Raw genomic sequence first — 13,281 nt, forward strand, 5'->3', positions numbered from 1 at the left:
GGGAGTTTTATGATTACTGATTTAACTTCTTTAGTTTTGTTATAACTTTGTTAAATTAACATTTGTTGAGTGGAGCACAGAAAACCACAAGAGAAATTGAAATAGAGACGTTTGTTACTCATAGATTCTGGAGGAATTATAGAGAAGGCTTTGAAGTGGCCACATGGGGAGGTCAAGGCAGAGTGCAGACAGAGAAATGGAGGACCTGGCACACATGTCTTCATTAGAGTCTGCGTGTAGAGTGCTTTGGGGTTCCTGGGCTTGGGCTGGGTTGTTCAGTTCAAACCAAAAGAGCAGGGTTTTGGTAAGCTCCATGGGGATTTTTATCTAAGGGGCATGTAGAGCATACAGGTCCTGGGAAGCAGGGGAGACTGTTGATCACAAGTATTAACAGAATCTACGTTTGCGTGTAACTCTGCAGCCTGCAATCTAGGGCAAGCACTTCCCTAAAGAAGGGCCTAGTGTTGGTGTAAGGTCCCTAACGGCTGCTTGGCCACACAAAATGGATGCCAAGGCGGTGGTACCATGGAGTAGCCTAGCTAAACTCTTTGACAACTTGTAGATATGTCCAGATTTTCTGTTTTTTTCCTGAATCGCTTTTGGGAGTTTCTGTTTTTCTAGGAATTTTCATTTTATCTAGGTTCCGTGATTTGTTGGCATGCAGTTGTTCATCAGTTCAGTTCAGTAGCTCAGTCATGTCCAACTCTTTGCAACCCCATGGACTGCAGCACACCAGGCTTCCCTGTCATCACCAACTCCAGGGGCTTGCTCAAACTCATGTCCATCGAGTCAGTGATGCGTTGGTGATGCCATCTCATCCTCTGTCGTACCCTTCTCTGCCTGTCTTCAATCTTTCCCAGCATCAGGGTCTTTTCCAATGAGTCAGTTCTTCACATCAGGTGGCCAAAGTATTGGAGTTTCAGCTTCAGCATCAGTCCTTCCAGTGAATATTCAGGACTGATTTCCTTTAAGATGGACTGGTTGTATCTCCTTGCAGTCCAAGAGACTCTCAAAAGTCTTCACCAACATCGCAGTTCAAAAGCATCAATTCTTTAGCTCTCAGCTTTCTTTACAGTCCAACACTCACATCCATATATGACTACTGGAAAAACCATAGCTTTGACTAGATGGACCTTGTTGGCAAAGTAATGTTTGTCTACATTGATCATAGCTTTTCTTCGAAGGAGCAAGCGCCTTTTAATTTCATGGCTGCAGTCACCATCTGCAATGATTTTGGAGCCCAAGAAAATAAAGTTTCTCACTGTTTCCATTGTTTTCCCATCTGTTTGCCATAAAGTGATGGGACTGGATGCCATGATCTTAGTTTTTTGAATGTTGAGTTTTAAGCCAACCTTTACACTCTCCTCTTTCACTTTCATCAAGAGGTTCTTATAGTATTCTTCTATAATTAATATTTCCTGTCTTTATAAGATTAATGGTAATGTTCTCACTTTCATTCCTGATTTTAGTGATTGGAGTGTTCTCTTTTCTTGGTTGGTCTGGCTTAATGTTTGTCAGTTTTATAGGCTCTTTCAGAGAACTAAGTTAGTTTTATTGATTTTTCTCTATTGTTTTTTATTCTATATTTCACAGAAAGGGTTAGTTGCTCAGTCGTGTCCGACTCTGTGACCCCATGGACTGTAGCCCTCCAGGCTCCTCTGTCTGTGGAATTATCCAGGCAAGAATACTGGAGTGGGCTGCCATTCTCTTCTCCAGGGGATCTTCCCGACCCGGGGGTTGAATCTGGATCTCCCGTGTTGCAGACCAGGATCTCTGCCCTAATCTTTATTATTTGCTTCCTTCTTACTTTGGGTTTAGGTTTTCTTTGTATTGTTCCTTAAGGTGGAAGATTACGTTACTGATTCGAACTCTCTCCCTTTTTCTTCTTTTTAATGTAAATATTTACAGCTGCATTTTTCACTCTGAGCACTTTTTCACTGTATCCTGTGTTTCGATATGTTGTATTTTTATGTAACGTAGCATTTAATAATTTGCCTATGATTTGTTCTTTGACCCACTGGCCATTTAAGAGTATGTTTACTTTGTAGTTTGTGAATTTTCCAAATTTCCTTTTGTTACTGATTTTTAGTTTCATTCCATTATGATCAGAAGAGATATTTTGTGTGATTTCAGTGTTTAGAAATCTATTGAGATTTTTTTGATAACAACATATGGTCTATCCTAGAGAATATTCTGTGTGTATTTGAGAATATTTGTATGGTTGTTGTTGAGTGGAACATGCTGTATACATCTGTTAGGTCTAGTTGATTTATAGTATTATTGATGTTTTTTGTTTCCTTCTTTCCTCTTTTTTATGGTTGTGCTATCTATTGGTAAAAGTGGGATGTTGACTTCTGCTGTTTCTCATTTTAGTTTTTATGGTTTTGACTTCGTATGTTTTGTTATATGTTGTTAAGTCCGTATATGTTTATAATCATTTATATCTTCTTGAGCCTTTTAAAACTGCATAATATCTGTTTTGGTCACCTGTTTTGTTTTAATGTCTCTTTGTCTGATATTAGTTTATACATGCCAGCTCTCTTTTGGTTACTACGTACATAGAATATCTTTCCATCCTTCCATTTTCAACCTATTTGTGTTTTTGATTCTCAAGTGCATCTCTTGTAGATAGCATATTGTTGGTCATTAAAAAGAAAATCCATTTTGCCAATCTCTGCCTTTTAATTGTAGTATAATTTAATTCATTAACACTTACTGTAATTATAGGCGGAAGGACTTCTGTCATTCTTTGATTTGTTTTATTTCTTTTTGTTCCTCATTTCTTCCATTACTACCTTCTTTTGTATTAGTTATTTTCTCATGTAACATTTGAGTCCTTTCTCATTTCTTTCACTATTCATCTTTTAGTTATTTTCTTAGTGGCTGCCCCAAGGATTATAGTTAACATCTTAATTTGTAAGTTTAACTAAAGTTAATATTAGTTTTAGTATTATATAAAACTTTTCTTCTCTATGGGCTCTGTTCCCCCATTTTTATCATCATGTTACATCTTTGTTATTGTGTGCCCATAAAGGTAGATTTACAATGATTGCTTCATTTATTTGCTAATTGATTGATATTAAATACTAAACCACTCTTGCATTCTTAAAATAAATTCAGTCAAAATGAAGTGTTGCTGTTTTATCCTTACAATGTATTTCTGGTTCAACTTTCTAATGTTTTGCTAGGAATTTTCGTGTCTGTAATCATGAGGATATTGACTTATAATTATCTATGCGTGTGTGTGTGAGAGAGAGAGAGAGAGAGAGAGAGAGAGAAGGTTTAGTGTCAGTAATGTAGTTGGAAGTTGTTCCTTTCTACTCTGTTTTAGGAGTTTGTACTAAATCGATGATATTTCTTAAACATTTGATATAATTCAGTGAAGCAACCTGGACCAAGACTATTTTTGTGGAAAGATTTTTCAATTACTTATTCACTTAAAAATAGTTATAGAGTTATTACTCAGCTATTATTCATCAATTTTGGCATGTTGTAGTTTTTCAAGGAATTTGTCTAATTAATCTAAGTTGTCAAATTTGTTAGCATGAAGTTCTTCCTAATATTCTCCTAATAACCTTTTAATATCTGCAGCAATGTAATTTTTGGAAAATGCTTATATTAGCATTATAGCAAGCATTTATACAGCACTTATACATACCTTTGATTTTACAAATATTAGCTCTTTTAATTCCCATGACAATTTGTGAGGTAGATAGTATTATCATCTCCATGTTATAGATGAGAAACCAAAGTTAAACTGAAAGAAGTTAGGTGCCTTGCTCAAGGTTACAGAACTGGTGTGTAAGGGCTTAAATTGTAATCCAGGTCGTCTGGGTCCAGAGTCCTCTTTTCTTAACTACTATTTACTTTGCTTTTCTGAAATGCCAGATAGCTGTTCTGTTCTTCTTAAGGAGTTGTGCTGTGTTCGCTGTAGAAACCATCCTTGCTCCCAACACCTTAACACTACTGAGTGGAAATATTTGTTTCAGGTATTCCTAATTAAAACTTGGAATGCCTTTTCTCCCATAAAAACATTACATATGTTGGCTAGGCATACTTGAAATATTATTGTTAATACTCTTCTTCAGCCACATAATATGTTAAAAAGACTTCTGGGGTTTCGCTGGGAAGTTCACCAAAATTTATAATGTGAAACATTGTTTCTGTGGGAAAATATTAGAGGAAATTTATTTTAAATTCACTTGCCTAAAATGTTAAACTTCATTTATGTGAAAGTGTTTCTTAATTTTTTTCTAATTTCTTAATGATTTGAACCTACTGAGTTATTATTAAATCATAATTTAAAAAAGACAAACATCATGATTAATTTGGACACATATTTTGTTTTACTTTGATTAATTTGTTGATCAATATCTTTTAGGGTTATTCAAATGCTCAGAAGAATATTCTTCTTCAGGTGGATCAGAACTGTGTTCGCAATTCTTATGATGTCTTCTCTTTGCTGCGGTAAGAAACTTCTTAGAGTCCTCTTGCATTTTCTAAAGAATCTTCCTCATTCTGAGTTTGTGACATTTCAGTGTGAGGAAATGTATGGGAGCTTTAGAAACTGTTACTCAAACTTAGCATTTTTTAGTGAGAGGTTCATAAATTTTGTAGCTACAGTTATTTAAGTTTATCTGTTTTACAAAGCCTTTGAAATGCCATTTTTTTCCTGTGGACAGTGGAAGAGAATGATTGGAAGCTAGTGATCTTAAAGTAGGGACACGAGCTGTTTCCGGGCTTCCGCACTATAAAGAGTAGAAACCAGAGGTATACAATTTAGGTTTATCAGAATTTTACCAATGATGCCATTACTTACAAAAGCTGTCCAATAGCCCTAGACATAGCTTGGAGTTTTGACCTGCTGTAAACGAATCACGTTTGGCAAGTCAAAGAGCTTTGCGTGAAGCTCATTTGCTCAAAGGCTTAACGGCTTCAGCTCTGTATTTTCCTAATGTCTGGGCTTAATTTTGTACGATTTTTAAATTTGGTTTTAATTTTCAGTGTGGTAGATCATCAAGGACATTTTCCCAGGAGGCAGGCTACCAAAATAAATGCAGTTTAAAATAAAGTTAACAGTGACACTCAACCTATGTTCACCCTACTCAGACAGATGGTTCATTGAAACTCCATTTTGGCAGTCTTTTCCTAATGTTTATATAACACATCATAAATTTCAGACCATTAGACATCCTCTATATATCTGCTGGAGGAAGAGTCCAGAAAGATGATTGGACCCTTGTCCAATTGGATGGTTGTTTATTTTGTAAACGTTATTAAATGAGCCTTTCCTTTGCAAATCTTGAATCTCGTTATACAGAATGATAGAGAGTTTGGTCACATGGACTATGTAAATTGCTCTTAAGAGACAATGATTTCAACTAAAGTAACCACACACATTTGTCCTTTGATTTTTACCTGAGAGATACTTTGACTTCTTAGGATATGTACCAGAATGGACAGAATTTAGTAATTGAATGGTAGCGATAGAAAACAAGTTGTGTCAAAATATATAACTCTTATTTTTGAGCCTATTCAGTTTGGATTACATTGAGTTTTAAGTATTGAAAAGAGGGATGCACAGAAATAGTTTGAATCGTGAGTAAGCCACTAATATTTCTTGGCCTGTTTTCCTCAATAAAATGAGAGTTATAGATACTATTATATTTAAAGATATTTTTGAAGTATGAGATTTTATTATGTTATTAGAGAAATCAGTAAAGTTAAAAACAAAAGGAATACCGAGTCAGTGAGAAGAAGAGAATTTGGGAAAGGAAGTAACATAGAATCTAAGAAAATAGAGATTTAAGGGGTATTGAAGGCCTTGGTGGCTTAGAGGGTAAAGCGTCTGTCTGCAGTGCGGGAGACCAGGGTTCGATCCCTGGGTCGGGAAGATCCCCTGGAAAAGGAAATGGCAACCCACTGGAGTACTCTAGCCTGGAAAATCCCATGGACGGAGGAGCCTGGTAGGCTACAGCCTGTGGGGTCGCAAAGAGTCAGACACGACTGAGCAACTTCACTTTCCTTTCCTGAAGGCTCTGTACAGTAATGATCCAGGAGAATAAGAGCTGAAGAAAGACTGTGGAATCTTGGGAATCAACTTGGTATAGTGGAGAATGTGTTGACTGACTTGCCTGTGGCTTTAATTATCCTTGATTTATCCTAATTCATTTAACCTCTTTGATATTCTAAAACATAGAAGCAGTGGTGTTACAATTTGTTTAATTTACAAGTGTTTTCACATCTATTACCTTTTTCTCCTAGAAGTTTTCTGTGCTCCCATATCAGGGATCAGCTTTTGTCTTCCATGTAGAAGCTGAGGCCAAGGGGCAGTCAATTACTTATCAATACTTAGCTGAGGGGACACACACCAAGTAAGAGCCAGACTAGAGATTGGTGTGAAGGTTTTCTGGCAAACAAAATTTGCAAACCCTTTTCACGCTCTGACTTATCCTAGACTGGTGGTTATTGGGTGCATGTAGCATAATGATACAATGCTTCCCTGGTGGCTCAGGCGGTAAAGTGTCAGTCTACAATGCAGAAGACCTGGGTTCAATCCCTGGGTCGGGAAGATCCCCTGGAGAAGGAGATGGCAATCCACTCCAGTACTATTGCCTGGAAAATCCCATGGACAGAGGAGCCTGGTAGGCTACAGTCCATGGGGTCACAGAGTCATAGAGCCCTCCATAAATGCAAAATCATAAAATTAGTTTGGTAGTTGCTCAGTTAATTAACACTGATCTTGCAATGAAATGTCTCTGGGGAGTTTCACTTCTGGAGTGCCTTCTAGATTCCTTAGGTGTGTCAGCAGTTTGAATAACCTTGTTAATAATTGCCTGCTCATCACCTTTATGTAAATCATTTTTAGCTGGTAACACAGATATACTTTTCTCTGAACCAAATCTAATGTCTGTTTATCAAGTAAATTGGCTGAACCCGGAAAGTTACTCTGGAGCTAGAAACTTTAAATTGTACTTGTCAATGTTAATGAGTAAGATGGAACTTTCTTTGCTAATTCACAGTTCAGAGTAATTGTCATGTATCTGCTCGATTAAAAGTTCTCTTCCCACTGTTCTTATCATGAGCTATATATAAAATGATTGCTGAGAAAGTTAATGTGGTGCTAATCAATTTTGTTCATTGTTTCCCCTCCTTAACTCAGGCAACATTGTTCCTGGATGGAGTAATTTTTAAAAATATACCTTTTCCTTTCCTGATGATTTCTTTTTTTTTTTTAATTGTTACTTCTTGATCTGTGATTTTATGTGAAAATACAGAGTCTGAATTTTTTAATATGACTTATTCCACAAAATTCTCAATACTGTTTGGAGTCAGGGTTAGAACCCATGTCTCCTGTTAGTAACTCTCACTGTGTTTTTGTGTTGGTAGCTACTATGAATTGATAATGTCCCACCTTTTATTTGTAAATGTCATACAAAAAAATAGGAAATCTTGACTAAAGGCTGCTTTTGGAGCATCTATGACCCTAACTAGCATTATAGCCCCTTCTGATGGATGTGTTGTACCACATTTTGTAGGAAAACAATGACCTGAGGTTTTACTCTTCTGCCAACAGTTAGGAATTTAGACTAATTCCAGTGTTGCCAAAGAAAGAGCAGCTCTTTCCAAATTTACATTCAGTGTGTGTGATGGTAATTGATTTCTGCTTCCTAACCCTTGGAAATCCCTGGATTAAGCATTAGTTTTCATGTAAGCAGACATTTAATTAGGAGACCCTTCACGCGTCACATTTCATACTTCAGGATGTTCACCACAAGGTGTCAATGTTGCTCTTTAACTGGCATTTGAAATTTCCTTTATTTTACAGTTTTGAAATGAGAAAAGTAGACTTACGAATTATAAGTGAGCCTTTAATTTAGAAGTTAACTTTCCTTCTCTTTATTATTATTCCTTCTAGGTTAATGAGTCTATAAACAGCTTTCTCTTTTGGGATCTGTTGATTTTTGAAATGTTTTATTTCTTGTTTTGTGTTGGTGATGGGGAGTTGTTGAAAGGCTGCCTGGAGAGGAGTGGCATGCTTAGGAGTGTGGATTTGAATTCTAACCATGATGATTATGGAAGAGACCTGAGGGGCAAGACTGGAAGCAAGCAGATGGCTGTAATCCTGCCTGTCCTCTGGAATTGAAAGATGATTGTTAGTGTTTAAAAACGTTTTTGTTTCATTTTGTTTTCCCTTTCATACTTTCTCAGAAAGGTAACTATTGTATTGAACCAAGCAAGACTAATTGTTTTCTCTGAGTATAGTTTTCATTGTTTTTTCCTTCTCTTTTGACGTGTCCTCCTTTCACCAGTTTAATAAATGGAGGTATGGTGGAGGAACCATGGGCTTTGGTCCTTCATCTAGGTTCCAGTCCTAAACCGCCAGGTTACTTTGGGCAAGTTTCTTAACTTTGGTATGCCTCAAACTGTTCTTGTAAAATGGGGGTAATTTTGGTCTCATAGACATATTATGAGAATTAAAGCAGATTAAATAGATTAAAAGATCATAGGACCATTACTGGCACATAGTAGACATGCAATAAATAATAGTCTTCATTTCCCCCTTGACTTCTTCCACCTTGAAGTTAGCTTTCTTCTCTATGCCAGTGTTCCCTTTATATTATTACTGCTAGGTTTTCCAATTTTCGGCATAATTTCCCTTTCTGTTCTTGCCATTCTAATGCCTCCCACCTCTGTTCTTAGAATTACTTTTGTTAATCCTCTAACAATCATGATAAAAATTGTTTAACATGTGCATGTCTTGTCTCCCTGATGGCACTGAAAACTACTTGAAGGGAGGGGTTGTTTCATGGGGCTATGTTTTCTCCTCTCCCTCTTACTGACATTATGTTGGAGTTACTGTGGATTTTGTTGTGATCCCGGAGCCCTTGGTCCTGTGGATCCTGCATTACTCTTTCTCCCTAAGGACCCTTTTACATTACCACAACTTCAACCACCACAGCCACATGTTAATAGCTCTCAAAACTATGTCTCTAGTTTCAAGTTTTCTTTTGGATTTCTGCTCTGTAGTTTCCAGGGACGAGTAGACGTGCATGTGCTGTAGCAACCTCAACCGTAGCATGTCTGGCTTAATCTACATACATTGGCTTGATCTTTCTCTTCCTTTTGTTTTCCCTGGTTTCTGTAGTAGCATCATCAGCATCTCGCACACTACTGAGCATACCCTTGTTTGTTCTCACCTCTGTTTTCCTGGACTATTTCCTGACCTCTGATCTTCCTACGTTGAGTTTTTCTTTCATGCAATTAATAGATACTATTTTTAAAAATCATTTATTTATTTATGGCTGTGCTGGGTCTTTGTTGTTGTGCAGACTTTCTCTAGTTGCGGTGATCGGGAGCTACTCTTCGTTGTGGCGTGCGGGCTTCTCGTTGCAGTTGCTCCACGGCATGCAGGATCTTCCTGGATCAGGGATCAAACCTATGTCCCCCGTGTTGGTAGGTGGATTCTTAACCACTGGACCACCAGGAAAGTCCTAATAGATTTGTTTATTGAGCATTTCCTTTGTGTTAGGAACTATGTTAAGTGATTTATATGAATTGACTCTTTTAATTCTTACAACAACCCCATGTGGTTAGAAATGTTTATTCCTGTTTACAGATGAGGAAGTTGAAGCACAAAGCAGTTGAGTAGCTTATCCAAGGTTATACAGGTGGTTCATGTTAGTCTGTATTTAAACCTAGTTTAGCTTCTGAGCTTGTGTTCATAACCAGCATGTTTTACTACTTTATTTTTTCACACTGTTTTAGTACAATTCATCTGCCACATTGCTGCCAGAATGATCAAAGATATAGCAGTTTTGTCACTCATTTGGTTTAGCTCTCACATAGAGGATAAAGTCCTTCCTTCTTAATTTGGTATTCAAAGGACATGGTTCTAAATAGTCCAAAGGAACTAATATTCTTCTTTCAAGTCCTCCTGCCACTAGTAGCCAGTAGCAAGTAGCAGCTAGCCTTTACTGCGCACGTGCTGTTGTAATTAATTCTTCATTGTCTGATTTGTTCTCTGCTTAGCACCCAGAAACTGAGAGCTCCTTTAGATAAGAATCCTCTTTCTGTTGATCCTTGTATTAGTCCTATGACGGCTACATATCAAGTATATTTAGCAGATAAGAGATGCTGTTTTAATTGATCAATTCAAACTGTTCTTCAGGTTATAGGGAACTGGGTTCTGTTGTTCCTGTTTCCGGTTTGTACCTGGTAAAATGAGAGTTGTAAAAAATTTCTCGACCATTATCAAAAAAGTGTTGAAAATACAATCAGGTCCATAAAGATTCAGCTGCCTCTTTTCTTTCTGCCACTGCCTTCAACATAATGATTTCAGGATTTTGTGACTTGTGGTCTTATTCCTTATGCAGATCTTTGGGGAAGATCTTTATCTGGTAAATTGTTGCCATATCCCCACCCCCCACTTTGATAGAAAATACTTTCTCCTACAGAATTTCATTTATAGAAGGGGAATGCTCATACCAAATAAATTATTCCTGCTGTAATGTTTAGAAAATAGGGAGGATGACATGTGTAAGGGTGTAACTGTTTATAATCTTTAAGTTTTGTATGCAAAGACCAACTTTTAGGGTGCCGGGAGAGTTTTCTCCTCTCTCGTCTCCTAATGATGTCTTTCCCTAAGAGGTAAGTGCAAATGTAGAGAATATAATTAAGAACCTGATTGTAAGCAAAAGATGTCACAAAATTTATGTCCTAAGACTCGTATAGTTTTCTGTTCTTGTTAGACACTAGACCCAGTGTCTGTGTGCTCATTGTTGATAAATGAGGGGAATTAAGAGGATTACTGTTAAGGTAGACACACTGACAGCAAGGAGAAGCAACATCTGACAGTTTGCTCTGTTTGTGCCTTACTCTTTGTTTCTGGAGTATAACTGAATGGTGAATCATATTAGCTACTGTCCTATCTTTATACTCACTATGTTTGGATTTGTAAATAGCCCTCTGTCACTACTTCATATAAAAGGAGGGCAGGGAGAAATAGAAATAGCCCAGCTGTGAAGAGAGACAGACTAAGTGAAAAAAGGCATAGCTAGCATCTCTCTTCTGTGTGTGAGCAGCTTTACCCAAGTACAGCTCCATCCTCTAGTTCCTGACTGAAGTTAATAATGAGAATTATTAAGCATCCCATGTTAGTTTTCACTAATGCTGTCTCCATTTAACACATGAGGACGCTGAGGCTTAGATCAGTGTGTGTCTAGCACCGCAAGGTAAGTAGTGTTAAAGCTGGTTTGAATGAAGAGCGCACGTGCGTTCTTCCATTATACTCTGTTGATACCAAACCATCAGTGGAATATAAAGTAGTCCTTGTTAAAGTCTACGTAAGAGAGCAGTGATATGTGACAAGATTTAGGTTTTTAATAAAAATTTAAAATTAAAAAGTTAGATATTAAAAAATGTTTAGGTATTTAATGTAAGTTTTAGTTAAACAAAATTGGTATTTATGTGTAATAGCACATTTTATTTTTATTCATCTTTCTATATATACACACACAGACACATATATACTTACAAAAATATTGATAGAATTTTAAACAAAGTCTGGAGTAATTTTAGGTGCAGTGGTTTTTTTCCCCTTTTCTTTTTAGTTTTTGGCTTGTATTCTTCCTTAAACTCTTTCCCTCACTACCAGAACCACCAGTTGTAGACTGAATGTTTGTGGTCCCCCCCCACCTCAAACAGATACATTGAAACCTAATCCCCAGTGTGATGGTACTTTGAGGTGGGAGCCTTGGGGTGATGATTAGGTCATGAAGGCAGAGCCCCCATAGATGGGATTAGTACCCTTATAAAAAAGGCCCTAGGGAGACCTGGTCCCTTTCTCCGTGTGATGTAGTGAAAAGATAACTGTGAACCAGGAAGCAGGCTCTCACCAGATACCAACCAAACTGGTGCCTTGATCGTAGACTTCTGAGCCCCAGAACTGTGAGAAATAAACTTCTGTTTATAAGTTACCCTGTCTATGGTATTTGTTACAATAGCCTGAACTGAATAAGATACCATCCAAACACAGAACACATGTTGACATGACCCCAGTCACCTGTGTACCCATATTAACAATCTGTCGTGTATCTATTTCACATTTTTTCCTATGATCTCTATGTATAGGTCATAGATATCAGTATTTGACAAAATTGGAGTGGATATTATATGCTTAACTCTACCTTTTGTTTTCTTGTTTAACATTCCATGTACAGATCTCTTCAGTTCACTGTTTTAATGATTTCTTAATAGTCAATGGTGAGGTGTACTATATTTTTCAGTCATCACCCTATGGATAGACATTTAATCTTTACTTTGGCTCTGGTTTTTTATTTGTTCATTTTGTCATTATGTGCAATACTGGAGTAAGTATCTATATATGTATATATTTTTATATTTGTGATGTTTTTGTTTATATGTATTAAATTTTCAGGAGTAGAGTTTCTAAGTCAAAGGACATGTATAATTTTAATTTTAAGAAATAACATACTGTTTCCCCAAAGAGGACATATAATATGTGACTTTCCTCTTTACCTTGAAGCCCTGCTGGCCATGGTATCATCTTTCTTTGTGTGATTTTTATTAATTTGATGAGTACAACACCTCAGTGTTACTTTAATTTTTATGAGTTTCAGTACCAGTGCTTAGTCTGAGCTACAAGTGAAAGTGAATATCCTGGATTTGTTAGCCATTCAGTATTCTTCTGTGAATTTACCTATTCTTAATATTTTACCTGTCTTTTTAATTGAGTTGCTTGTGTTTTTTCATATAATTTTAAAAGTCCTTGGTATTTTTTCCAAATCTCTCAGTTACGTCTTGAGTTAGTATACCTTATACAAAATGTTTATATTTGTCATATCATATAATTTTGGTTTTCCTTGGATGTCTTCTGGGCACTCTGTCTTGGTTTCAGAAGTATCTCTCTTTTTTAAAAAAATAGATATTTTTTACATTGGAGTATAGTTGCCTTATCAGAAGTCTCTCTTCCGTTTTAGTTCTATGTACATTTTCTAAGTTTTCTTTTAAGGTTTATATTATTTTACTTTTCAAATTAAATCTCTAATACAATTTGGAATTGTTCTTAAATATATTGTGTACATATTCCATATATTGATGTAGAAATTCATTTTCTTTACAGATGAATATCCAGTTGTGCCACTAACTTCCTTTTCTTACTGAATTTAGGTACCACCTTTGTCATATACTAAAAGTTCATGTAAGCTGGGGTTCATTTCTAGATTCCCTTTTTGTTCTGATCCTTTTGTGTAGTTCTTT

At 36.5% G+C, this 13,281-nt stretch overlaps 1 protein-coding gene across 12 annotated transcripts in view; it reads left to right on the forward strand.

The window, feature by feature from the left end:
- The window catches only part of UVRAG (UV radiation resistance associated), a 324,682-nt gene that overhangs the window by 83,770 nt on the left and 227,631 nt on the right, over positions 1-13,281 (forward strand). For all 12 annotated transcript variants that reach the window (XM_055549116.1, XM_055549117.1, XM_055549115.1 and 9 more), the window contains one exon: positions 4,382-4,467. In XM_055549116.1, the coding sequence (XP_055405091.1) occupies positions 4,382-4,467 (86 nt within the window). The remainder of the gene's footprint in view (positions 1-4,381; positions 4,468-13,281) is intronic.

This window comes from Bubalus kerabau, chromosome 15, assembly GCF_029407905.1.
Source record: "Bubalus kerabau isolate K-KA32 ecotype Philippines breed swamp buffalo chromosome 15, PCC_UOA_SB_1v2, whole genome shotgun sequence".
Lineage (NCBI taxonomy): Eukaryota > Metazoa > Chordata > Mammalia > Artiodactyla > Bovidae > Bubalus > Bubalus kerabau.